This window comes from Papio anubis, chromosome 5 (genome assembly GCF_008728515.1).
Source record: "Papio anubis isolate 15944 chromosome 5, Panubis1.0, whole genome shotgun sequence".
NCBI lineage: Eukaryota > Metazoa > Chordata > Mammalia > Primates > Cercopithecidae > Papio > Papio anubis.
The window spans coordinates 73,974,707-73,999,813 of NC_044980.1; the positions used below are offsets into that span (position 1 = coordinate 73,974,707).

General features: G+C 40.4%; 1 protein-coding gene across 4 annotated transcripts in view; it reads left to right on the forward strand.

The window, feature by feature from the left end:
• RASGRF2 (Ras protein specific guanine nucleotide releasing factor 2) overlaps positions 1-25,107 on the forward strand; it is a 265,347-nt gene that overhangs the window by 93,195 nt on the left and 147,045 nt on the right. For 3 of the 4 annotated variants that reach the window (XM_031666740.1, XM_031666741.1, XM_031666739.1), the window contains exons 3-7: positions 9,915-10,062; positions 12,369-12,458; positions 15,045-15,298; positions 21,713-21,792; positions 22,189-22,382. In XM_031666740.1, coding sequence (XP_031522600.1) covers positions 9,915-10,062; positions 12,369-12,458; positions 15,045-15,298; positions 21,713-21,792; positions 22,189-22,382 — 766 coding nt within the window. The remainder of the gene's footprint in view (positions 1-9,914; positions 10,063-12,368; positions 12,459-15,044; positions 15,299-21,712; positions 21,793-22,188; positions 22,383-25,107) is intronic. The other variant, XM_031666742.1, reaches the window with a different exon arrangement.

Genomic DNA, 25,107 nt, shown 5'->3' on the forward strand with positions numbered 1-25,107 from the left:
AATAATGAGGAGATTAGGCAAACATTTTAAAACTTGAGTACTACCTAGAAAATGGAAAATTTAATCACATAAAATATGTATTGGCAATATAGCAGAATAGAAATGCCAGTGGTCTGAGAAATATTGAAGAGAAGCCCTGCATGTGTTTTCAGTTGATTTGATGAAATCCTGGAGCAGACATCCATTTACTAGTGGGATATGTAAAGAAAGTTTTGTGATGCAGAGTTGGGGGAATACCCCAGTAAGAGCAGAATACGAGTAGTAAACTAGGGAGCCCTAATGAAACCGATGGCACGACCTGAAAATTACTATGTGAAGAATAAGGAGCCATGCATCCTGGGCAACATAGTGAGACCTCATCTTATAAAACAAAAACAATTGGCCATGTGTGATAGTTTGCATCTGTAGTCCCAGCTACTTGGGGGGCTGAGGTGGGAGGGTCGTTTGAGCCTGAGAGGCCACTACACTCCAGCCTGGGCAACACAGCAAGGCCCTGTATCAAAAAAAAAAAAAAAAGAAAGAAAAGAAAGAAACCGTGCAAAATAAATCATATTAGATAAAATAAATCATATTAATGATAAATAATATTAGATCATATTAGATGATTTATTTCATTTGAATAATATGATTTATTTCATTTGACAATGACATTGAATCATTTGATTGACTATTCTGTGCCAAGTCCCCAGGCCTGGACTTGTCTTTAATCTTTTTGCCTGGATTATTATTGTAATAGTTCCAACTCTTCCCCCTTCTCCTCTTATGCTCCACCCCTACCCTTCTTTCTCATCACAACAGCCAGTGTGATCCTGTTAAAAAGTGAAATCTTGGTTGGGCACAGTGGCTCACGCCTGTAATCCCAGCACTTTGGGAGGCTGAGGCGGGCAGATCACAAGGTCAGGAGATCAAGACCACCCTGGCTAACACGGTGAAACCCCGTCTCTACTAAGAACACAAAAAATTAGCCAGACGTGGTGGCGGGTGCCTGTAGTCCCAGCTACTCAGGAGGCTGAGGCAGGAGAATGGCGTGAACCCGGGAGGCAGAATTTGCGGTGAGCCGGGAGCGCAGCACTGCACTCCAGCCTGGGTGACAGAGTGAGACATTGTCTCAAAAAAAAAAAAAAAAAAAAAAGTGAAATCTTGTAAGGTCTTTGATCAAAGCTTATTCCTCGCACTGGAGGAAAACCTGAGACTTTCTATTGATCTACATGCTTTAGAATCCTGTTCCCTCTTCTACTTCTTTCTTACTCCTTGTCTTAGGCCATTCTTGCATTGCTATAAAGAAATACCTGGGCTGGGTGCTGTGGCTCACACCTGTAATCCCAGCACTTTGGGAGGCTGAGGCAGGTAGATCACGAGGTCAGGAGTTCAAGACCAGCCTGGACAAGATGGTGAAACCCCGTCTCTACTAAAAATACAAAAATTAGCCAGGCATGGTGGCGGGCGCGTGTAATCCCAGCTATGCAGGGGACTGAGACAGAGAATTGCTTGAATCCAGGAGGCAGAGGTTGCAGTGAGCTGAGATCGCATCACTCCACTCCAGCCTGGGCAACAGAGAGAGACTCTGCCTCAAAACAAACAAACAAACAAAAACCCGAGGCTGGCTAATTTATAAGGAAAGTAGGTTTAATTGGCTCATAGTTCTGCAGGCTGTACAAGCATGGCACCGGCATCTGCCCCACTTCTGGAGAGACCTCAGGAAGCTTTTACTCGTGGCGGAAGGGGAAGGAGGAACAAGTGGGTCACACAGCAAGAGCAGGAACAAGAGAGAGAGAAGAAGATGCCACACACTTTTAAACAATCAGATCTCATGAGAACTCATTCACTGTCTCGAGGACAGCATGAAGCCATGAGGGATCTGTCCCCATGACCCACACACGACCCGTACACCTCCCAATAGGCCCCACCTCCAACACTGGAGATGACATCTCAGTGTGAGATTTGGGTGGGACACAGATCTACACCATATCGTTCCCCTTGAGGAAACTCACCACTTTGTCATTCCCTAGATAGGCTAGGCCCACTCCCACTGCAGGGCTTTTGCACATACTGTTCCCTGGGCCTGGATGCTGTTCCAGCAGCTCGCCACACGGCTTCCTGCTTCAAGTGGTTTCTCCAGTACCATTTCTCCATGAAAGCAGCCCTCACCGCTTGGTTAAAATGGTCACCTCTGCCCCCTTACTTCCTATTCTACTCTCACCATATTTTCTCTACAGTACTCATCACCAGGTGACATAGGATAGATTTGTCTTATTAATGCTGTCTTTCTCTCTCTACTACTGTGTAAGCTTCATAAAGACAGATTTTTTCTCTACTGTGTTTACTCCTGTGCCCAGTGCTTTGAACAGTTTCCAAATATACAACACTCAGTAAATATTTGTTGACTCAAAGAACCCATTTGGACTCACAGGAACCTATGAAGAAGGAAATCAGTGTTACTTATAATCCCAATGCATGAAGTAAATAACTACCATTAGGATTTTGTGTATTTTCTCTTTTCTCCCCACTTAATATTACAGAAATATTGGAAAGTATGGAAAAGCACAAAAGTAGTAACTCAAGAAGTAATTAAAAATCACCCATAATTGCTCCAGCCCGAGAAAGCTCCCTTTAAGTTTTGATGTATGTCTCTCATTAGAGTACCTTTCTCTCCATCTCTCTCCTCCCTTCTCCTCTTCTGCTTATGTCTGTGTATATACTTAATTTTCTCCCTCTGTATATGAACATATATACATGTACATGTACATATAATGTTTATCTCAGTTTCTCATTTTTTTCTGTTTATCAATAAATCTTGGGTATGTGCCATTATGTTATGACTTTTTTAAAAACGTATTTTAAATGGCTTGTTATCATTCCATTATGTAGATATATTATTGCTTATTTAACCAGTTCCATATTATACATGTGTGTATTTAGATTGTCTCCATTTTCTTATATTTGTTTTAATGAATGAACGTTTCATTTCTTTGTATCTCATTGTGCAAGTATAAGATTATTTTTCTTGAGTGATATTAGAAATGAAATTATGAAGGCAAACGATATAAACATTTTGACCTGTTTTGATACATATTGTCTTCTACAATGACTCACTTCAGTGGTGCTATATGACAATATCTATTTACTATATCTTTGTTAGCCCTGAGTACTTTTTTTCTAAAAATCTTAACCAGTTTTGGTAAATAATTTGTACTCCTTTAAGAAGGACTTTTTAAGAAAATTTTATTATTATTATTTTTGAGACAGGATCTCTCCCTGTTTCCCATGCTGGAGTGTGGTGGTGAGATCATAGCTCACTGCAGCTTCAAACTCCTGGGCTCAAGTGATCCTTCTGCCTCAGCCTCCTGAGTAGCTAGGACTACAGGTGTGTGCTACCACACCCAGCTAATTTTCTTTTTCTCTTTCTCTTTCTTTCTCTCCTTCTCTCCTTCTCCCTTTCTCTTTCTCCCTTTCTCCCTTTCTCTCTCTCTCTCTCTCTCTCTCTCTCTCTCTTTCTTTCTTTCCTTCTTTCTTTCTCCTTCCTTCCTTCCTTCCTTCCTTCCTTCCTTCCTTCCTTCCTTCCTTCCTTCCTTCCTTTCATTTTGTCACCCAAGCTGAAATGCAGTGGCATGAACACTGTCATTGCAGCCTTGACCTCCTGAGCTCACACAACCCTCCCACCTCGGCCCCCCAAGTAGCTGGGACTACAGGTGCATGCCACCACACCCAGGTTATTTTTGTATTTATTTTGTAGAGATGGAGTTTCACCATGTTACCCAGGCCAGTCTCAAACTCCTGAGCTAAAGTGATCCGCCTGCCTCAGCCTCCCAAAGTGCTGGGATTACAGGTGTGAGCCGCCACACGTGATCCCAGCTAAAAAATAAAAATAAAAATAAAAAATAAAAATAATTAAAAAAAAGTAGATATGAGATCTTACTATGTTGCTGAGGCTGGTCTTGAACTCCTGGCCTCAAGCTCTTCTCCCACTTCAGCTTCCCAGAGTGTTGGGATTGTAAGCATGGGCCACCGTGCGCAGCAAGAAGGACTCTTTTTCATGCATTTATTGGTCATTTGTTTATTATGTTCTGTGAAGCCCTTTTGTCTGTTTCTTGACTTACTAATTTTAGCCAGTGTGATTGATTCTGTGGCATAAAAATGAAAAATTTAACACCCTTACAATACCTCTTATGTCCCCTGTCTTTTGCCCCCTCTGTTTTTGTTACTTACATATTTTTGGATCTTAAATTAGTTGACTTCATGTCCTAAAATAATATAATTAAACCTCTGTTGATTTATCAACTTTAGACAGTATGAATTGACTCTGCTAGGAAAGATAAGTATGATAAGTTAGACATTTAATGTGTTTTCATTGTTTTTTCTTTCCTAATCCTGAGGTTTTATTACTTTCATTATTATTTATTCTCACTTTATAAACTTTTAGACATTTATATTCTGTTCTCTAAATTATTCCTCTGTGTTTTGTCATAGGCTGATTCTGAAAAATTAAAAACCCATAAGGAACATTTCCATGGTGGTTATAATAAATATTGTGTCCCAAAGTATCAAGGTTGGTGTTTGATCCCACAGAGAATGAAATGTACCGTATGTCACTGAATATTTGCTCCTTGAAGCAGAACCTTGCTTGTGTCAACTTCTAGTTTCTTTCTAGCTTCTTTTACTTCATCTGGCTTGTTTTCTTGCATTCAATTGTCATTTTATTGTCTTTGATTTCTGTTTTGTTTGGTTGGAAAACCTCCTCATAGTTTTTTCCTGCAGTAAGTGTGTGGGGATAGTAAGTTTTTCCTATCTTGTCCTGGTACTTGGTCAGTGTTTTGTTGTCTGTGTATTGTTTATTGTTTTAGAAATTGTTAAGCAGGTTCAAAATATTTTCTCCACAATTCTCTGTTGCCACCTAGAATCCCAAGTTAATGATAAAAAGCATGACAGGAAAAAAAAAAAATGTATGACAGCATGAGTCTCACTTCCTTTGGCTACCTGTTGTTTCTCTTTGGAAGCCTTTATAATTTTTCTCTATCCTTAGAATTCTGATATTTTATCAGGATGTGTCAGAGTATGAAATGTTTTCATTTCTCCTGTCTGGTATTTGGATTATTCTCTCTATTTGAACTGTGCTGTGCTCACTTCAGGGAGTTTCTTCCATTTCTGTTTTTTCTTTTTTAGATGGAGTCTCACTCTGTTGCCCAGGCTGAAGTGCAGTGGCATGATCTTGGCTCACTGCAACCTCTGCCTCCCAGGTTCAAACGATTCTCCTGCCTCAGCCTCCTGAGTAGATGTGATTACAGATGCCTGCTACCACACCTGGCTAATTTTTTGTATTTTAGTAGAGATGGGGTTTCACCATATTGTCCAGGCTGGTCTCAAACTCCTGACCTCAGGTGATCTGCCTGCCTCAGCCTGCCAAAGTGCTAGGATTACAGGTGTGAGCCACCATGCCCAGCTCTCATTTCTTTATTATTAGTATTTTTTCCCCATTGCAGTCTAACATTTTTCCTTTCTGGAACTCCCATAAGACAGGTATTAGACTTCTTGGATCTATACTCTAGGTTGCTCAGTTTTCCTTTTGTATTTCCAATCTCTTTATATTTTTGTTTAGTGTTCTTTATTTGACCTCTCTGACCACCCAGCTTAGTTTTTAGCCATGTCTGGGTTATTGGTTAGTAATTCCATTGACCTATAAAATTTTAGTAATTATTTTTTGTTTCCAACAACTCTTTTATAAAAAATCTGATTACTCCTTTTCCATGGCAGCCTCTTTTTGCTTTATGTCTCTTATATCCTTCCATATCTTTCTGAAGATAGTAGGTACCTTTTTACCTGAATTAGACTTGTTTCTTTTAGTGTCTTTTCTGTTTGTTCATTTGGGGCTATATTTGTTATCTCTTGCTGCTGAACAATTTTTAAAACAATAAACAATTTGTTGTTATACACAGTTTCTGTGGGTCAGGTATCCAGGCATAGCTTAGCTGGGTGCCTCTGCCCAAAAGTGTCTCACAAGGCTACAATCAAGGTGTTGGCCAGGTCTGTATTCTCATCTGAATGCACAACTGGGGAGGGATCCACTTCCAAGTTCGCTCACTCTGCTGTTGGCTAGATTCGCTTCCTTACCAGTTGTTAGCTTGAGCTTAGTTCCTAAATGACTCTTGGCCAAAGGCCTCCTACAGTGTCTACTTTTCATGGGCCTCTCTGTAGAGTAGCTCAGAACCTGGTAGCTGACTTCTCTCAAAGCATACAGCAAGACAGCAAGAGAAAGCAAGTGAGATGGAAGCCAGAGTCTTGTAAACTAATCATGGAATTGCCATCCCATCACTCCTGCCGTGTTGTATTCTTTATAAGTGAGTCACTTAGGTCCAGCTCACACTCAAAAGGAAGGCCCTGTTACCTAAGGGGGTGACTAGAAGCCAGGGGTCACTGAGAGGCCATCTTAGACACTGCCTACCATAGGGGCCTTTTGTGGTGATAGGGGAGACTGGTTTTCGTGAGTGTCTGCTGTTCCTTGTTTCTAAATGAAGGATCCTGTGGGACATTATGGGTGGCTGGTCTGGGCTTACTCTGTGACTGTGAATGCTGGATCGTGTAACATGTGTCAGCTTCCTTTTCAGGTATGTGGGCAGACAGTAGGAAGGCAGGTTGGAAATTCTTCCTTGTGTAATTCTATACCCTTTAGCCCACACAGCTGGAACCTGTTACTTGCTACTACCCACTAAAATATGGAAACATGATGGAATAGTGACTTCCTTGATTAGGTTACATTATATGGCAAAGGAAAAGAGTTACTGAAGATATCATTACAGTCTTAAATCAGTTAATGTTAAAAAGGAGATTATCCTTGGTGGACCTGATGTAATCAGATGAAAGACCTTATAGAGCAGGTGAGAAATGTTCTCCCACTGGCTCTGAAGAAGGAAGCTGCCACGAGTTCTATAGCAGCAGGGAAATGAACTTTTCTAACAGCCTGAATGAATTTGGAATAGGATTCTTCCCCAGCCAAGCCTCACGATGATAATGCATCTTGATTGACACCACGATCATAGCCTTGTGAAATCCTGACCTAAAGGTCTAGCTAAACTGAGCCTAGACTCCTAACCCACAGAAACTATGAGATAATAAATGTGTGTTGATTTAAGAACCTGGAAGTAAAATACACTGTATTCATTTTCTATTCTGTAACAAATTATCACCAAACTTAGTGGCTTAAGTTCTGTTGTTACAGAATAGGAAATGAATACAGTGTATTTTATTTCCAGGCTCTCAAAGCCTCTCCCTTCTTGGTTCTCCCTTGTGTCCACAGTGACTGTCTGGAGTAAACCCAAGCTCTGTTCTCAGAGTCCAGCTCCCTCATTGGAGTCCTTCTTTAGGAAGGTGCCACCCTTTTCTAGAGAAAGCAGACCTTGCACTGTCAGCTGGGGATGTGTCACTGCTGCCAGCTGTGCCTTTTAGTTCTTATTTTTGAGGGGTGTGAAGAGGAGGAGCCTAACTTCACATATTCTAAAGGTACTTATTTAATGGAAGATCATAACAATTGCCCTTGCCTCCCCTCTGTTGTTTACATTTGTTGCTTCTGAGTTTGGAGACTCTCTGGGCCACTCTTGGTGAGAAGCGTGCTTATGCAAGGTATCTGTATCTGTGGTTTCCTCTACTCTCGTTTCCCCACCAAGCTAATTCTGCTTGCTTAGTTTTTCTCTTCATGGAATTTTACAAATTCCATTATATAGGTGCTGAGGATGTCTGGTCTATTGATGGCATATTTTCCTGTTTTTATAATGCTCTTACGGTTTCATTCTTTAAAGAGAAAACAATTTTTTTTTAGCAAAGACCTTGGAAGCACAGGGAGGCGGACGTTGGTGATGAGTCTGTGTGAAGTCAGCCTTGCATTCCAAACTGGACCTGCCTTTTGCTTTTTCTTTTTTAAGAGAAAAGAAAATACTGCTTTGCTACCTAACACTGATGTAATGTATTTGTAACCAATTTGGCATATTTCTAATAAAACTGATGAGAAAGGCAGAATTTTTATAACAATTGCTTTTCTTATGCTCTATTACTATTTTTGTCCCTTAAGTTCTCCCAAAGCATATTCCTATTAAGACTCTTCTATCTTTTCTTCTTCTTTTCCCTTCCTGTCACTTGTAATTTCATAGCCTCCCTTTCTAGTCTCTTTGGGTAATTTCTTAGAACGAGTGACTTGAAAATATTGCTGACACGGTTCTTTTCTAACCCTAACAACATGCACAATACAGGTGCTGAGGATGTTGAGATAATTGACCTAAAATTGTGATTTTTAGAAGTGTCTTAAGACTTTTAATTCCAAGCAACACAAACCAAGTAACCTAAACCTCAAACTGGCTTAGGTTAAAAAAAGAAAGAGTTTATTAGCAAGACACTGCAGTATCTCCCTAAACCCCAGGCTAAAGTTGTATTCCAGTGTCACGAGGGCCTGGCCCCAGGAACTAGAAAGCTACAGGAGCCCAGGTAGCCGTTAACTTTCTGTCTCAGACTTTCTGTCTCTCCTGTCTTTGCTTTTCTGAACATCTGCTTATTCTTTTCTCTCTCGTCGGACTCACTTTGACTGTTTTGGCATGGGTGTGGCCAAATATGGCTGCCCAAAAATGGCAACTAGAATTTCCAAGTTAATTTTATTGCAGTTCAAGCGAATAAGGCAGAGGTACAATCCCAGATTCCAAGGGGAAAGAATCCATTTGGTTTAGCTTGCACCAGTTATCTCTTTTTAGGCTGGTTTAATGTGGTCATGAGGGCAGCTTTTGTGGTATAAACATGGCTTGCCATGGCCCACGTTTCCAAAGAGGAGGTAAGTGAGTGGAAGTTTGGGCAGGTATCTCAAAACACTTCCGCTGCAACATTCTTTATGTCCAATGTGCGCTTTCTCATCAGAGAGGCAGTTTAGCTGGTGTTTAAGAACATGGACTTGGGGTCAGACATACCTTAATTTGAATCCCAGCCCTGCTACCTACTAGCTGTGTGATCTGAGGTCAGTACTTTCCGTCTGTGAAGATCAAATTCCTTCTCTGGGCAATTGGGATCACAAATCTCCTGGGGTTGCTGGGAAGATGAGATGAAATAATGTATGCTATATCCTATGCACTCAATAAATAGTAACTATCATGAATTATTACTATCATACCATTGGGGAAAGATGGTAAGCATGGAAGAACATTCATTTCATCATCCTGAATGATGCAAGAAGATCTGGAGGCAAAATTTTAGATACCACAGAATTATATCATCAGTAAAAATCTAAGAGTTAAGTTTTGTTTTACCATACTTGACCAAAGACATAGATACAGGCTAGGCTGCAGGAGTTAGGGCCCAAATAATCTAAACTTATTTCTAGAATATAATTTCTATTTCTGTTGGCTTTAAAAACAGTCAATGATTTTGCAGTCTTAAAGAGAGCCCAACAGAGTTGGTGGTCACTAATACAGACATAATAGCTTTTTTCCAGTTAGTGCCTGTTCTAATGGTCTCTGCGTTCATTCTGTTTGGGAGCAGGTTTATTTTGATTGGCTGATATCTTACTTGGTGAAATATTTTGAATAGCATCCCTGGAAACCATGTGCCAGAATTCAAAAGACCTCAGTTTTTTTGGTTAAAGAAGACACACTACTTTCTTTTAAAAACTATTGCAATTTCTTTTGTACTTTACCCACTTCTATGGTAAGATTTTTTGGGTAGCAAGTATCATTAAATGAATTCTTAGTAAAGGATATGTAAAATGATTATTTAAATCATTCATCATTGAAGGATACCAAATGTCAGCTGAAAGTTAACATTTATGTTAAGTAGAGATAGCTGAATAAATAATGCTCATTTCTTTTTCAAATGTAGCATATTATATTCTATATGGAACTATATATAGTAGAACAATATCTCAATGACTAACTGTGTAATTTTCTCTCAAGTTATGCAGACATTTTGATTGAGAGGGAAGTATTAATGCAGAAGTACATTCATCTAGTTCAGATCGTAGAGACAGAAAAAATTGCAGCTAACCAACTCCGACATCAACTTGAAGATCAAGACACAGAAATCGAAAGGCTTAAATCAGAGGTATTTCCCAGTTGATAGATTCCTTCTCATTGTTTCACGTTTTACCGTCATTTCCTCATGATTACTTAAGGCCAATTCAGGGCAACATTTTAATCCCAGGCTGACTTCCTCTGACGTCAAAACATACATGGCTGGGCCTGACGTAGACGTGGATCTAATGTCTATATTAGGATTAGGTAAATGTGCTACAGGAACATATCAGGATAATGTGCTTTTTTTTGGTGAGGGGTGGTTATTTGTTCTCCTGATACCCTTTATTAGCTCAGAAATTCAAGAACTGACTATAGCGTTTAACTGTTTTCAGATGCCCTACAGTAATGATAATTATGAGTCTGCCATAGAGTCCATTAAAGTCTAAAATGACAACTAAGGGAGGACCAGAAATGAATTCAGAAATACTTTACTCTTTTAGATTTGAAGGAGTCTAACCTTCTCCCCTCCACAGTTTTGAAAGAACATTTGGATTAAACTATAAGACATTTGCTAGGGTGAATTTTTCCCTGGAGTTGGAATTCCTGCCTCCCTCTCCCTCCCTCAGAGTGTGAACTTCTCAGGCCTTGCATCCCCGGATAGTGAGGCTGATGCCCAGTGTGAGCAGAAGGCGGTTTTAGAGTCTACAGCCATGGTGTGTGCCTGGGTCCTCCCTCCCTCCCAGGCCTCAGTCTAGATAGAGATTCCTGAATGTACCTTTCCCGGTGTCCTGTCCTTCCTCATGGGCAGCAAGCAATCACTGAAGAATGGGAGAGGAATGCAGGGAATGAGATTTCCTCCCTCTGTCTGCCCAGGGATGCACTGGTATCTTCTGAGATTCAAAGAAGGGAACGGGACACAAGGAAACCTGCTAGTAATTGTATCCTCAGTGACAGAAACAGTTTAGGCTCCTCCGTTTTGGCAATGGTCTTGTCATTTTTATCGTCATCAGACAACATTTTCCTTTTTGTGTCTTTGCACCTTCCTCTGAGACACACCCTGTGAATCCTAGATGGGGTTTTCGCCTTCTGCTCCCAGCACACATCACCTCCGGTGTCGACAGCACAGGCACAAGCTTCTTCCAACTGGGATGTGGCAGCTCCTCTGATGATGACAACTTGCAGATGGCGTTCACCATATTATTACAATTGTTAACTTCCCAGTTCGACCCTGATATCTGATATGGTGAAAACAGCAACAGAAAACTTAACAAACCTGCATTTTAAAAGACTATATCAGGCACTGTTATTTAAAACAAAATTATCGTGTTCTTTCTTTGCCACTGTAAGCTAGAGCAGATGCTTGTCTGCTCAGTGAAAGAGGTTGGTATTTACTCCACGAGAGAAGCTCAACACCAGGCGATGTTCCTCAATATTTATGTGTGTTTATGTGCCTTCACTATGTTCTATTTTAGTCTGAATGTAGATTGCAGCAAAAAACTGTCAGTTGCAGGTATGTCTTCTGTGGTCTCTTGACAGGAGCCATTAATTTATTTCCTACTCCCTTTCTTTTCCCACTTCCTTGCCAGAAAATGGCAGAGGGGTGGATTTGGTACGGGGGACAAAATATAAAGACAAGCTAGAGAGGGGCCATTATGATCTCTTAACTTTTAGGGTATTGCTGGCTAGTAGGTCTGTATAGGTTCTTAAGCTTGGAAGAGCCTGCCGTTGAGTGCTGGTCTAGAGAATTTTACTGCTATGTGTAGTTGAGAGGCCACCCAGTCTTGAAATGCCCCTCACAGGTCACGGAACTGAGCTGGAGATATAAAGAGATCCCAGGTTATTTTGATCCTTTTTACCTTTTCTGAGGAATTCTCTTGGTTGGCTTGGACCAGCCCCAGGGCTCTGAAGTTCCCTTTGCAGTTGCCATTTTCCTAAGGATGTCTGTGAGTCTGGGGTGCCATGCACTTTGGAAGACTACAGGCCAATGACCAGACCCAGGGGCTCTGAGCTGAGTGTCACTTCATGTGGGGACCACAGGGCATTGCAGGCAGCTGCCTTCAGGTGAGAGGGTGGACACATCGCTGGGCTCCTGACAAGGTCTTGGCCTCTCACCACTGGCAGCTGGGGCTGAGTTTTGGGCTAACGTTTCTGCTAGCCCAGATCCCAGGTTACACTTTACACAGTCACTTCTTATAAACACTTCCATTGGTGATACCGTGCTTGGGGTAAAGTTTATGTTTCCCCCATCTCAGCACCAAAGGAAGAGAGGGTGCATAAAACGTGGATGTTTCCTGAGGATCTCATTGGACCACCTCTGTAGGCAGAGCTTCCAGTGTGTTATGGCTATATTCCAGCATTTCCCAAGTCATGAAATGGACCAATTTTGTGTTCCAGATTATTGCTCTTAATAAAACCAAAGAACGAATGCGACCTTACCAAAGCAACCAAGAAGATGAAGATCCAGACATCAAGAAGATTAAAAAGGTAGGGCCTGGAGGTTTCCAGCTTTGCAGGAGCGTGGTGACCAGTCGTCTGTTCTATGGTGATGTCTTTGCTACCCTGTGCGTGAGCCGGGAGCAGCCTTGGTGTTTCTGGGCTGTGGCTCCCAGACTTGCCCTGCAGAGTGATCCAGACATGGCTACTCTAGAGAATTTAGGCTTGAGATGTCTTTACACTGTCTAGGAAGGATGCCAAAACCAGGCATGAAGACAATAGTGTTCTCCAGTGGGGTTAATTAAGTGCTGTTCAACCTCTTGATTTTGTGCGGCTTTCATATTTTGGGGGAATATTTTTTAAATTACATTTCAAAAATATTTCTTTTAGCTTTAATCTTTAGTGCTATTTAAGGAAGATTTTTTTGGGCATGTGAGACGGTTGAGTAAATCAGCACATCCGCTTAGATTTCTGTTTTATTGTTGTTTCTTATTTAACATCCACACAATCAGCAGATTTTTCCCTCTTACTGCCATTTATAATTGCACAACTTTTGCAATGAACCAAATGCTGGCTCTCACTCTAGTCCACTGTGTTTTGATTTGTCATTTAGGTTTTGATCCCATGATCCTGATTATCTTATATAAAGCACTTACTCAGCTTTGTTAATAATAAGTGAAAAGCATCATATTTGAGGAAATTTGCCTGGATATGCATCTTCAAATCTTATTTCTTTTAAATTTGTTATTATTCCTTTCATTTTATGCTAATAATCATTCCCCCTTCACTGTAACACAGCTTTAATGTGCTACAGTTTTTAAATTTACCTGGGCGTTTCAAAGATGATCAGTAAATGTTTGTTGATTGGCTGAAACACACAGGCCAGTGCACTTTCTCAGGCTTGCCTGTTATTTTTCACATCATCCCTAGGGAATCCTGATCGATTTTAGAGACTATGGTGTTTTCTACAAAATTGATTTTAAATTTTATTTTATATTCTTTTTTACACCTTTAAATATTGCTCAGAATTTGAAATAGAAATGATTCTTAGGACTAAGCCAAATGTTTTCAGTTTTCCAGAAATATAAAAGTAAAATAACACTATTCATTGCTTAGAAATTATTACTTTTTAAACTGGTTTATGGTATTGTGTAATAAGACTAATTTGTTTTTTTAAAAAAATTCCCATCTAGTCAGTCTGGAAACAAGATTAATTCTATTGCCTTTCCTTTAATAGTATGCAGTTGCAGGTAAAGAAAAAATTAATAAAAATCAATTTTCAGGTGTGTGGTAGAAACTGGTCTATTAGTAAATAAGTGAAGCAGCTATTGGTCAGCAAGCACCCCCTGCCCAACTAAATAGAAAGGTTTTACTTAACACAAAATCCGATTAAGGTGATTTAAAAAAATATTTCTGTTAAATGAAAGAACACTGGTAAAATTTTAAAAATATTTTTCTACCTTCTTGTTTCTTAATAGAAATAATTTTTTAAACCAGGTTTTGCACTTGTTAAATAGGTTTTGAGATCAACTTTGTTGTTCTTTATGTCGTATTTCAAAATAATGTCTGCATGGAAAAAAGTGTTAACAATGAATGAATCATCCTCTATTCTGATCTTGGCAAATATCAACATAATTTTTTTTGCCTTCATAGATTAAAACTTAAAATTGGTTATAATTCATGGAAATTTTTGTTAGATTTCTTCAAATAATCTGAATATAATATCCCCACATAATTGTGTTAAAATGTGGTTAATTTTTATTGAGGTAGAGTGACTTTAATGACTGTATAAAAATTGATAACATGGTGACAACACAGGTAGGCAAACAAGAGAATTTTAGACATTGCAAAAGAAAGGTCATTGTTTAATATGTGATAATTTAGAACATAGTATGGAAAAAGTGAAAAGTGTAAGGGTGTGTTAAATAGATAATAATGATACTTTGGTAGTGATTTAATACTTTCAATTATATGTGAATTTACAAACTACTTCGTTGCTGAATCTGCCACATCTAAAGTGACAAACCCTAATTATCATAAAACAAATCCTAGTTGTTACAATTTTTTATATTTAGAAAGGACTTTTATATTTTTTTGTTAATCATTTTATTTTAATTTCATGAAAAATGAAAGCAGTCTGATAACATGAGATTAAAAACAGAGAAACACGAGATGGGGTCTTGCTGTGTTGCCCAGGATAGACTTGAACTCTTGGGCTCAAGGGATCCTCTCACCTTAGCCTCCCAAGTAACTGGGACTACAGGCCTGTGCATGTCCAGCTCTGTCAGTTATTTTATAGATGAAGAAACAGAGAATCAGAGGTCAAGGTGGTTGCAAGTAATGGCAGAGCCTCTGAGTGAAAGGTTATAATATATACTTGACTGCTCAGTGCCCAGCATTTACCTGGGCATTTTAAAGATGATCAGTAAATGTTTGTTGATTGGCTGAAACACACAGGCCAGTGCACTTTCTCAGGCTTGCCTGTTATTTTTCACGTCATCCCTAGGGAATCCTGATCAATTTTAGAGGCTCTCATATTTTCTGCAAAATTGATTTTTAATTATATTTCATGTTCTTGTCCATAAATTAATCACCATTGCAACTAGTCAGATTCCCTTTTGGTTTTTTGTTCTGTAGGTTCAGAGCTTCATGAGAGGATGGTTGTGCAGAAGGAAATGGAAGACCATTGTGCAGGATTACATTTGCTCTCCCCATGCTGAAAGTATGAGGAAGAGAAACCAGATTGTGTTCACCATGGTGGAGGCAGAGTCAGAGTACGTTCACCAGCTCTACATCCTGGTCAACGGCTTTCTCCGGCCCCTGCGTATGGCCGCCAGCTCCAAGAAGCCCCCCATCAGCCACGATGACGTCAGCAGTATTTTTCTCAACAGGTTTGACATTGCATAAATCCAAGAGAAAAACTCCTTTGTATTTCCTACAAGAATTTTTACTTAATCTTCAAAAAGGTCTCAGAACTTCATCTCGATAGTTTATGATAGTAAAAATAAGAAAGCTGTTATTTGTGTTCCATTGTTATTTTTATATCTTTACTTGAATCTTGGCATCTAATGTTCTTAATTTTTTCTTCTCTATTTGACATACATTGTCTTGTCGTGTGGAGATGTGTGTTGGGGAAGATAATCTGTCTCATAAACTGAAGAAAATGGAGTGATTTATGGGTTTTTACATGTTAATTATACACAAGTATTTTAGGAAGAGCAAAAGCTAAGACAGGGCCTGAGAAGCTCTGGTGAATTTATTTGCTCAGTACATCTTCAGTTTCCTTACTGCTGAGGATTCATCAATGAAAAATCAGAAAATGCCTGCCTTTATGGAACTTAAATTTTGATGCAGGAAGATAGACAATGAACAGCATTAGTGAAATAGATAGAATATTATATGGCGATTAGAGCTGTGGAGAAAAATAGAGAAGGGAAGGGGAGAAGGGGGACAAGGGAGTGTTTAGGTGTTTTACTTAGAATTTTAGCTATTTGTTTTTGGGTAGATAGTACACTCACATGGTTCAAAAGTCAAAATAACATGAAAACAACATTTAGCAGTTGCACTCTCACCCTGTCTCTGTCCACCTGATTCCCCCCACTTTTTTTTTTTTTTTTTTTTTTTTGAGGCAGAGTCTTGCTCTATCTCCCAGGCTGGAGTGCAGTGGCACCATCTCAGCTCACTGCAAGCTCCGCCTCCCGGGTTCATGCCATTCTCTTGCCTCAGCCTCCTGAGTAGCTGGGACTACAGGCGCCTACCACCACACCTGGCTAATTTTTTGTATTTTTAGTAGAGATGGGGTTTCACCGTGTTAGCCAGGATGGTCTCGACCTCCTGACCTCGTGATCTGCCCGCCTTGGCCTCCCAAAGTGCTGGGATTACAGGTGTGAGCCACCGTGCCCGCCCCCCCGCTTTCTATACATAATATCTGTACTAGTTTCTTATCTATCCTTTCAGTGTTTTTCAATTTTGATCTAAGAAACTATGAATATAGAGTCTTATTTTCCCTCTTCTTACACAAAGGCAATGTACTTTAACATATAGTGTATTGTTTCACTTAACATTTTTTCTGAAGATCTTTCCATATTGATACCTAAAGAGCATTCTATTAAAGAAAATCACGACATGATATTACAATCTGTGAATGTACCATAGTTTTTTATAGCAGGTTTTCAGAACAGTTTCAAGGATAAGGTGACATTCGAGCAAAGGCTTGAAGTTCCTGGAGGAAGAGTGAGGCAAACAGAGGGAGCTGTGCATGCAGGGACCATGGGGCTTTAACATGCCCGGCGGGTGAGCTTGAGGGCCTTCCCTGCTCAGTGTCAGTGAAGGGAAGAGTCAGGGAGTTATCAAGGTGGGACATGGTACAGCCATTAACTTTTACTCTAAATGAGATAGGGAGACATTGGTCAGGTTTTGAGCAGAGAAGGGGTGTGATGTGACTTCTGTTTTTGAAAGGCTCACTCTGGCTTCTCTGCTGAGAATAGTCTGTAGGGAGATCAATTAGGTGGCTATTTCAATAAACAAAGTGAGAGATGAGACACCTGTTAGGCAGCTATTTCAGTAATCCAAGTAAGAGATGATTATAATGGAGGCAGTGATAAGTAGTTGGATTCTGGGTGTATTTTTAAGTCAGAGCCAGTAGGTGTCACAGGTGCGACTAGCTGGGGCCAGTGTCACGGAATGTACCAAAACAGTTGTAGATAAAGTAAGGCAGATTTGTTAGAGAATGTGTGAAAACATGTTACAAGGGTGGAATGGGCAGCACAGCAGAGAAGGGGCTGTCTGCAGAGAGGCAGGGACTGGAGGGAAGTTTTATAGGGTCGTGCAAGAGGGGGTTAGGTGTGGAAGAGGTCATTCCTTGTGCTAATGGGTTGTGTTTCTCAGAACAATTATTCATTCTTCTCCCCTACCTGGAGCCTTCCCCCCACCGGAGGCCCCTTCCTTGTTGCTTATGTATCCATCAGGACTCAACAGTGGGATTTGCTGATGGGTTTGATGTGGGTTTTAAGAGAAAGCAAAAAGACAGGTAAGATTGCAACATTTTTTGGTCTGGACAACTAGAAGGATGGAGTTACTGTTTACTAAATGGTAAAGACTGAGTGAAGAACAGGCTGAGGGGAAAAGATGAACGGTTTTCTCTTGGATCTGTTGAGCATGAGATGCTATTAGCCATCTAAGTGGAGATGTCAAGTGAGTAGGGATTGGATATTTGTTTGGAGTTCAGAGGAAGATTCTGGGCCGAAGATAGAAATTTGGGAGTCCTCTAGCATACAGATAGTATTTAAAGCTGCTGGTCTGAATGTTATTACCAAGCAAGTGAGTACAGATGGATAAGAAAAGAGGAGCATGGATATTCCAACATCTAGAGGTCAGGAAGATAAACAGGAGCCAGCAAAGAAGAGTGAAGAGGATCCACTGAGTTGTCAATGAAAACCAGAAGAGTGAGTTGTCCTGGAAACGAAAGCAAGAGGGAACCAACAACAATGCCAAAAAAGTCAAATAAGCAGTAACTTAGAATTGACCAAGTTTAACTCCAAGTTTAACAACTCGAAGTTTATTGGTAACTTTGATTAGAGACCAAAGCCTGATTGGAGCCTTAGGAGAGAACAGGCAGTGGGGCAGAAGAGGAATTGAAAAGGGTGGGTATAGAAAACTCTTCAGAGAAGGGCTGCTCTAAAGAGGAGAAGAGAAACAGGGTGGTACCTAGAGGCAAATGAAGAGGGTAAAAGAAGGATGGAGGAGAGAGGGAATTGCTGAGCAGTAAACTTGCAAAGGCGAAAGTGGACAGAATGTGCTGCACAGGTCAGGAGATTGTCATTAGCTGGGAGCATGGCAGGGCAGGAATAGTACATGGACACTTCTGTAGTCAGGAGGCAAGGCCATCTGCTGATGGGGCAGATGGGAGGGAAGTGTCAGAGTTGGAGAAGAGAGAAAGAGGTGTGGAATAGTGATAACTGGGGCAGGGGAGTAAATGGATTCAGGAATGTTGTATTAGTGCTGGGCAGCACTGAGAGCCTGTGTTAGCTCATTAGGCTAGTGGTTGTGACTTTCCAGTGAGATCAGTCAGAATGGTTGCATGTTTTTCTTTAGCCACTTTCAGCTGCATGGATGCAGGTGCAGAGTGGGTGGAGGATTGGGATTAATTAGGATTGGTGTTGTGGCTGCTGTGATGAAGTGAGAAAAGAATAAGGAAGTTGAAGGTGTATACAAGGAAGAGATTATAATAATGAGCCATGGAATCTAAACTGAGGAGAGAAAGTAGTGCTGGTATGAGAGGTTTTTGCCAATAAAGAGGTGGCGGGATCTGGGGATTTAGGTCGTGATGGTGTGAAAAAATTTTGGAGTCAGGGTTCTAAAGGCAGTGAACTGAAAGATTAGGAGTAGTCAGAGAATGTCGTGCTTGAAATTGAGATAGGGAAGGGATGCAGCTATTGACAATGATAAGGTCTAGAGTACAATCAAGGGGGTGTTGACTGAGGTCAATGGAAAACAAGATCTTTGGAGGAAGAGTTCAAGGTCCTGTGAGGCCAGGATATTGAAATGTTGTTTGTGTGCTATTGGAGTCCCCAAGAATTATGACAAGAGTAGTGTTGGAGAAAAGAGCAACTGTAAGCTGAGAGCTCAGATCTCAAGGCATCAGGAAGAGCCACTGGTGTGTCTGTAGATGAGTACAGAAAGCAAGGGTGATGAGTGGTAGTCTGATAATGTGAGATTAAAAGCTAGGCTTTCTTTTGTTAAAAGGAAGGAGAGAGATTTCCCCACCTTGCTGGCAATGGCTCCTCTCAAGTGTGTGAGACATCCAAAGGAGCCTGGGGGTAGCCCTTGATCCTCAGGCAGTACAGCATTCTGGTGATACTTCAGTCACCAAGTGTGCGGTTTCAACAGGTCCGATGGCAGTGGATGGGACTGTGTATACACTCTGATAATGAGAGGAACTGGAGAGGGTGGGTATTGAAAACTCTTTTGAGGAGAGCTGCTATAAAGAGGAACAGAGAAACAGGGTGGTACCTAGAGGTGAATTAAGAGGCTGTGTCACATTGGTTTAGGTTGCCTCTGGCTCTGTTTCCACTGGATTACTTGATCTGAAACAGGAAAGGCCAGGTTTATCGTATTGTTTAAATTCAGAGTCAAGATATGCCTCTCTTTGGAAGGTAAAGCCATAAGCTCTTCATATAGACTAGCAATTATTTACGACATCTAGACTTAGATGGAAATTTGAAAAGATATTTTTTAAATTTTTTTATTTTTAATTTTTATGGATACATTTTATGGTTATATAATACATATACATAATATGGAATGGATATGTAATAGCTGTACATATTTATGAGGTATGTTTTATAGTTTGATATAAACATATGATGTATAATGATCAAATCTGGGTAATTGAGATATCCATCACCTCAAACATTTATCATTTCTTTTGTGTTGGGAACAGTCTAAATCTTCTAGATATTTTGAAATAAATTATTGTTAACTATAGCTGCCCTATTGTACTATCAAATAATAGAAGTCATTCCATCTATCTAACTGTACTGTTGTACCCATTCACCAAACCCTCTCTTCATCCTCCCCTTCCCCACTACCGTTCCTAGCCTCTGGTAACCACCATTCTATTCACTACCTCCATGAGATTAACTTTTTTAGCTTTCAAATATGAGTGAGAACATGTGATATTTGTCTTTCTGTGCCTGGCTTATTTCACTTAACATAATGTGAAGAGGTGTGTTTTTAAAGGTGAGGTTTAAAGAGTTTTATATCATTACTGTTGTTTAACTAGATTCCCTTTACATGCCTTTGAAATTAAGCCCTAGGCAGCTCAATAATTTTGAATTTCAACACAGGTTTATAGTTAAGAAAATGTAATCTTCCTATTTATATACAGAATTGTTTCATCTGTTTTCTAACCATGCAGGTATCAAAATATGAAGGTAGATGTATCAAGTAGTTTGTGTTCAACACAGGACAGGGAAATCCCTCTCTGAGTGGAGGGAATTCACTGCTTACAGAATCTGTTGGAAAGGCTGGGGGAGTAAAGTCAGGGAGTGGCCCTTAAACTGTTGACTTTCAGAGAACATAGATGTGATCCAGAGGTTAGGAAACCATTGCCACCACTGCTGCTGCCACAGATGCCTCTCAGACTCTGGAAGCTGGTTCCCAGAAACTAGAATCCTAAGGCTGGGTGCTGACATAGCCCCAAAGCACTCATATCTCCATGACTGACTTTCAGCAACAGGAAGATGACCTCTACTTCCGCCTTCCTTGTCTTTCCAAGTGCGTCTATTAGTGGAACTGAGTTTACATCCAGAACCATAGCTGCAAGGGAGTCTGGGAAATGTAGTTTTAGTTCTACCCCTCTCCACCTAGAAGGAGGATGGAATATAGATTGAATGACTAATCTATAATACCTGCCAAACTAGATTTGGTTGAAATCCTTGAACAACAAACACTAGTTAAAATTGTTATAAAAGAAAAACAAATTAGAATCTCATGGAACCATTTCTGTTTTATTTCATGGACCATTTGAAATAGTAAGGACTTCTTGATGTCTGTTGTAATGGAACTTGACTAATAACAAGCCAAGGGATCTCACTGAGGTGAACAGTTCTGTATTTGATTATGTCACTGTGTTAGTTCAGAAAAGGCTTCAAAGTCTCATTGCAGTAGGTTAATTCCAATGAGGAGAAAGCACATGATGTTTTGACTTTGGTAATTACCCTTCTTGGCCCTTTTAGGAATTTAGATCCCCAATTCATACATCATTCTTATTTTAGTATCTCTATGTAGGCCTCACTCTTTTCAGAAGATTCTTTTGCATTTCTGTCTTGGGTATCTTGGGAGTGGTTATAGTGGAGTTTTGTCAAAATTTTTGCTCTAGATTTTTTCATCCTCTCTCCTTCTGTCAAAACTCATTTTACTGACAGAGAAACTTTCTCCTGAGTTATCTAGAATCACATATGAAAAGAAAAAAGGGTCATAACTTTAATTTTCTGATTATCGATTGAAGTGCTGTGTTCTAATAGAGGAAAGCTCACTTAAAAATTGATGAAGAAGGTTATGTGACAATGATTTGGTGCTTTTTGTCCTCTAGTATTTGAATGTTATATCAGGGTTTGCTGAGGCTGTCACAATTGCTTGATAGAGGATAGTATAATCCATGTTATTATTGGATATAGTTTGGAGGCCCTATGGAACATATATATTATGTATATATTAAGGCTTTAAGGACTCAGTGGATTTTAAACAAAATAAACACATTATAGCAACTAAATTATGTTATCTTTCCATTTTTTTTTTCATAGTGAAACAATCATGTTTCTTCATGAAATATTTCATCAAGGACTAAAGGCAAGGATAGCAAACTGGCCCACTTTAATTTTAGGTAAGTGCCTTCTTTAAAGATGTAAGATTTTCTTTTAGAGTGGCCACAATTAGAGTAAAATAGCTCCAGTATTATTCAGCCTAAACTGTTTGCATCACCCTGTTGACCTGTGAGCTTCTATACCCTGGGATTCTGTCTCCTTGCCTTTTGGGTACTTTGGGCCCTGCTTCAGTAGTTACCTTTTGACTCTTTCCTCTGGCCTGTCATAGTTAATTTGGGGCTGGAGTCAAGTGCTGCCTACGAGTGCATTCTACCAGATCATCATTTGGGCATCAGGGTTGCAGCTCCATGCATGTGTGACACCTGGTGCTGGGACCTACTCTTTGCCATTCCTGCCCAGTGTAGGTAATTTACCAAGCAACAAGGGAAACAGCCATGTTTACTGTTTCTTTCCAGCTGATCTGTTTGATATTTTGCTCCCCATGCTGAACATTTATCAAGAATTTGTACGTAATCACCAGTACAGCCTGCAAGTTCTCGCCAATTGTAAGCAAAACAGAGATTTTGACAAACTCTTAAAACAGTATGAAGCCAATCCAGCCTGTGAGGGGAGGATGCTGGAGACATTCTTGACCTATCCCATGTTTCAGGTAAGTCACTTGGGATGCATTTTGTAAGTCAGAGGTTCCAGCTCCTCAATTTCACTGATACCTAGAGTGACCAGCGTGAGATGTGTAGTGTGCCCCGGGAGGAATTATGGCACAGATGCATCGTCTATTGTTGTATTGAGCTTGACCCTGAGATAAACAAATATTGTGCCACACATTCTCTGTATCTAATGGATATAAGAAAACCAGGCATTTTTGAAGCAAAGAATTCAAGAATGATTTTTTGAAATGCTGCACAATTTTCTCTTTACAGAAAGATTCCACACAGACCTCTTTCATGGAGTCTCCTCCTCCAGCATGTTTAAAAATATTATTTGGTTTACAGAAATAGGATTCTGTGCAAATGTTCCAGTTTATGCTAGTTGCATAAAAGATTCTTGGGGATGGAGTGGCTGCTGGGAAGGTTTCTGTTTTCCGGCCCATCCTCCCTTCCTGTGGCGGTTGCTGTTGAGTCTCCCTTGGCTGGAGCTCTGGAGAACAAAAGGAGGACCTCCCTGGTCACAGCGGCTGTGGAGACTTAGGAAACAGAAGGCACGGGTGGGACCTGAGGACTCTTGGCAACTAGTCAGGTGGCCGCAGGGTCTCCCCTTTTGGGACTAGAGCAACCCAAGGGGTCAAGAACAGTTGCATTCTTTCCTGGATCTAGGGCTTTACTGTTAAGAGCCCAGAAGTGAGAACCAGGGAAGCCAAAATGTGCATTGAATCTCCTGTTCGTTTGAAAAGTGTCAATTCTGTTCTTTTGGAAGAGCATTGAGTGTTCCCATTGTGGAATTTAGGTGGCTTCTGGCCAGGCCTCCAAATTGTCATGTGGTAAACCGATTCTACTAATCATGTGTGTTATGGTTAGTGTGGAGCGCTTTGTCCTCCTGAGCAGGCATCTCTGACCCTGGCTAATCCTTTCACAGCCTCACAAAGAAATGTGGCTGTGGTGCACGATTGTTTGCCTTGACGTTTGTCAGTCCCACTCGAAATCCTGGAAGTTGCCGTAGAAGTTTAGTCAGATTTTTAACCAAAAGGATGCATTTAAAACCACTTAAGTATAGTGAAACTTTATAGGGTTTTTGTTTTTGTTTTCCTTTGGAACTGAATTGTTTGAACGCTTTGCCCCTCTGAGGAAATATTTCACAAGAAAGATTTCAGACTTTTAAAAAAACTGTCTACATAATTGGAATTTAAGATTTTATTTACAATGAAACATCTTATATAGTATAACATTCTTCTGAGATTCTATGTGAATTTTTGACAAATATCTCTAGGTTATGATTCAGTACCCCAAGTTGTATCTGTTCAGTAACCCCAAGTCAGTTGAATATACAAAGGTAGAGTCGTGAAGACACATGGGGCATTCAGAGAGGAACCAGCTCCCTACCTGACAGCTCCCTGATGTCTTTCTTCATGCTATTTAATTCCCTCTTGGTGTGATTTTTTCAATAGTTTGAAATTGAAGAACTGCACTTTCGCTGTAGATGAGGTGTCCAAATACAGCAAATGTAGGGCCTTGGAAAGGTCTTTGGATTTCTTTAAAATGCTGGGATACTTGCCCACCGCCCTGCCCTTCCTCTCCTGAAGACTAAGCCTGGTAGCAATGACTGAGCATTTTGATTGACCCCAGGGAATTTTTATAATGTCATAAAAAGAACATTGGACTGGGAATCTTTAGGAGACCTGATGTCTCACTCATAGCATTGGGGGAAATAATTGAACCAAACTAAATAGCTATTTTGTAATCTGTAAATTGAGGCAGCTGAGCTCTAGTTATCTCCAGACTCTAGCTCTCTGATATGGTGATCCTAGGGTGACTACACTGGTTCTGATGTTTTGGGTTGGGTAACTATGTGGTGTTACAAGGAGCTTGGTGGTAGTCTAGGAGCCCCCTCCCCAAGGATGTGGTAACTTCAAACCTTAGAATGTTGGGTCAGATATTGAGGCTTTCTGGCTTTTGCCAGACAAGTCTAACCAGAGCTCTGGAAGAAGCCTCAAAGAATTTAGCCAGAATTGTCCAACTGCAAAAAATGAGCAAACTGAAAGAACATGGGATTGTCTTTGTTTGCTTCCCCATAAGTATTTTGAATAGGAGACATCATTAGAGTTCTCTGCCCAAGGCCCTCATGCTCCTTGGTGTCTCCCTTCTGTCTTCTTTACTTGATGCCTCGCTCTTCTGCCTTCTCTCTAGAAATAACCCTAGAAAACACTTGGGGGAAATTGCTTTTCTAGAAGCTGAAGCTGAGAGGTTTTTGCTTACTAAGCTCACTCTCTCCTAGTTCCCTTGTGGTTCTTTCACTAATAAAGTGAAATAGTCGTGGAGGTGTTTGAATCCCTTGGAGGGTCCGGTTGTATCTGCTTCTCTCTGTATTAGCAGTGGTACTTCTCTGTGTCTGCCTTGCTCCCTTGTAAGACTGGACACCTCAGGATGAGGCTAGGGTTCTCACTTTTTTTTTGTTGGAAGCCAACAATGGAAGAGGTGACCCTAGTTTATACTTCCAAGAGACCTCTGTCCAGACTTTCTTGAGCCTAGATATGGAGGCAGAAGTTAGTGTAGGGGCAGAGAGAGGAGGAGAGGCAATTGGAAGCCTTTAGCTTGTATGTGTAGAAGAGGAGAGAAGGTGATTGTCTTCCTCCTTCTGGGCCCTTTTTTGAGTTAGTCAGTTGCTGCTGTTATCGAACTATGTTGAACTATGGAAACATGGAGAAATTGTAGAATTTGGAT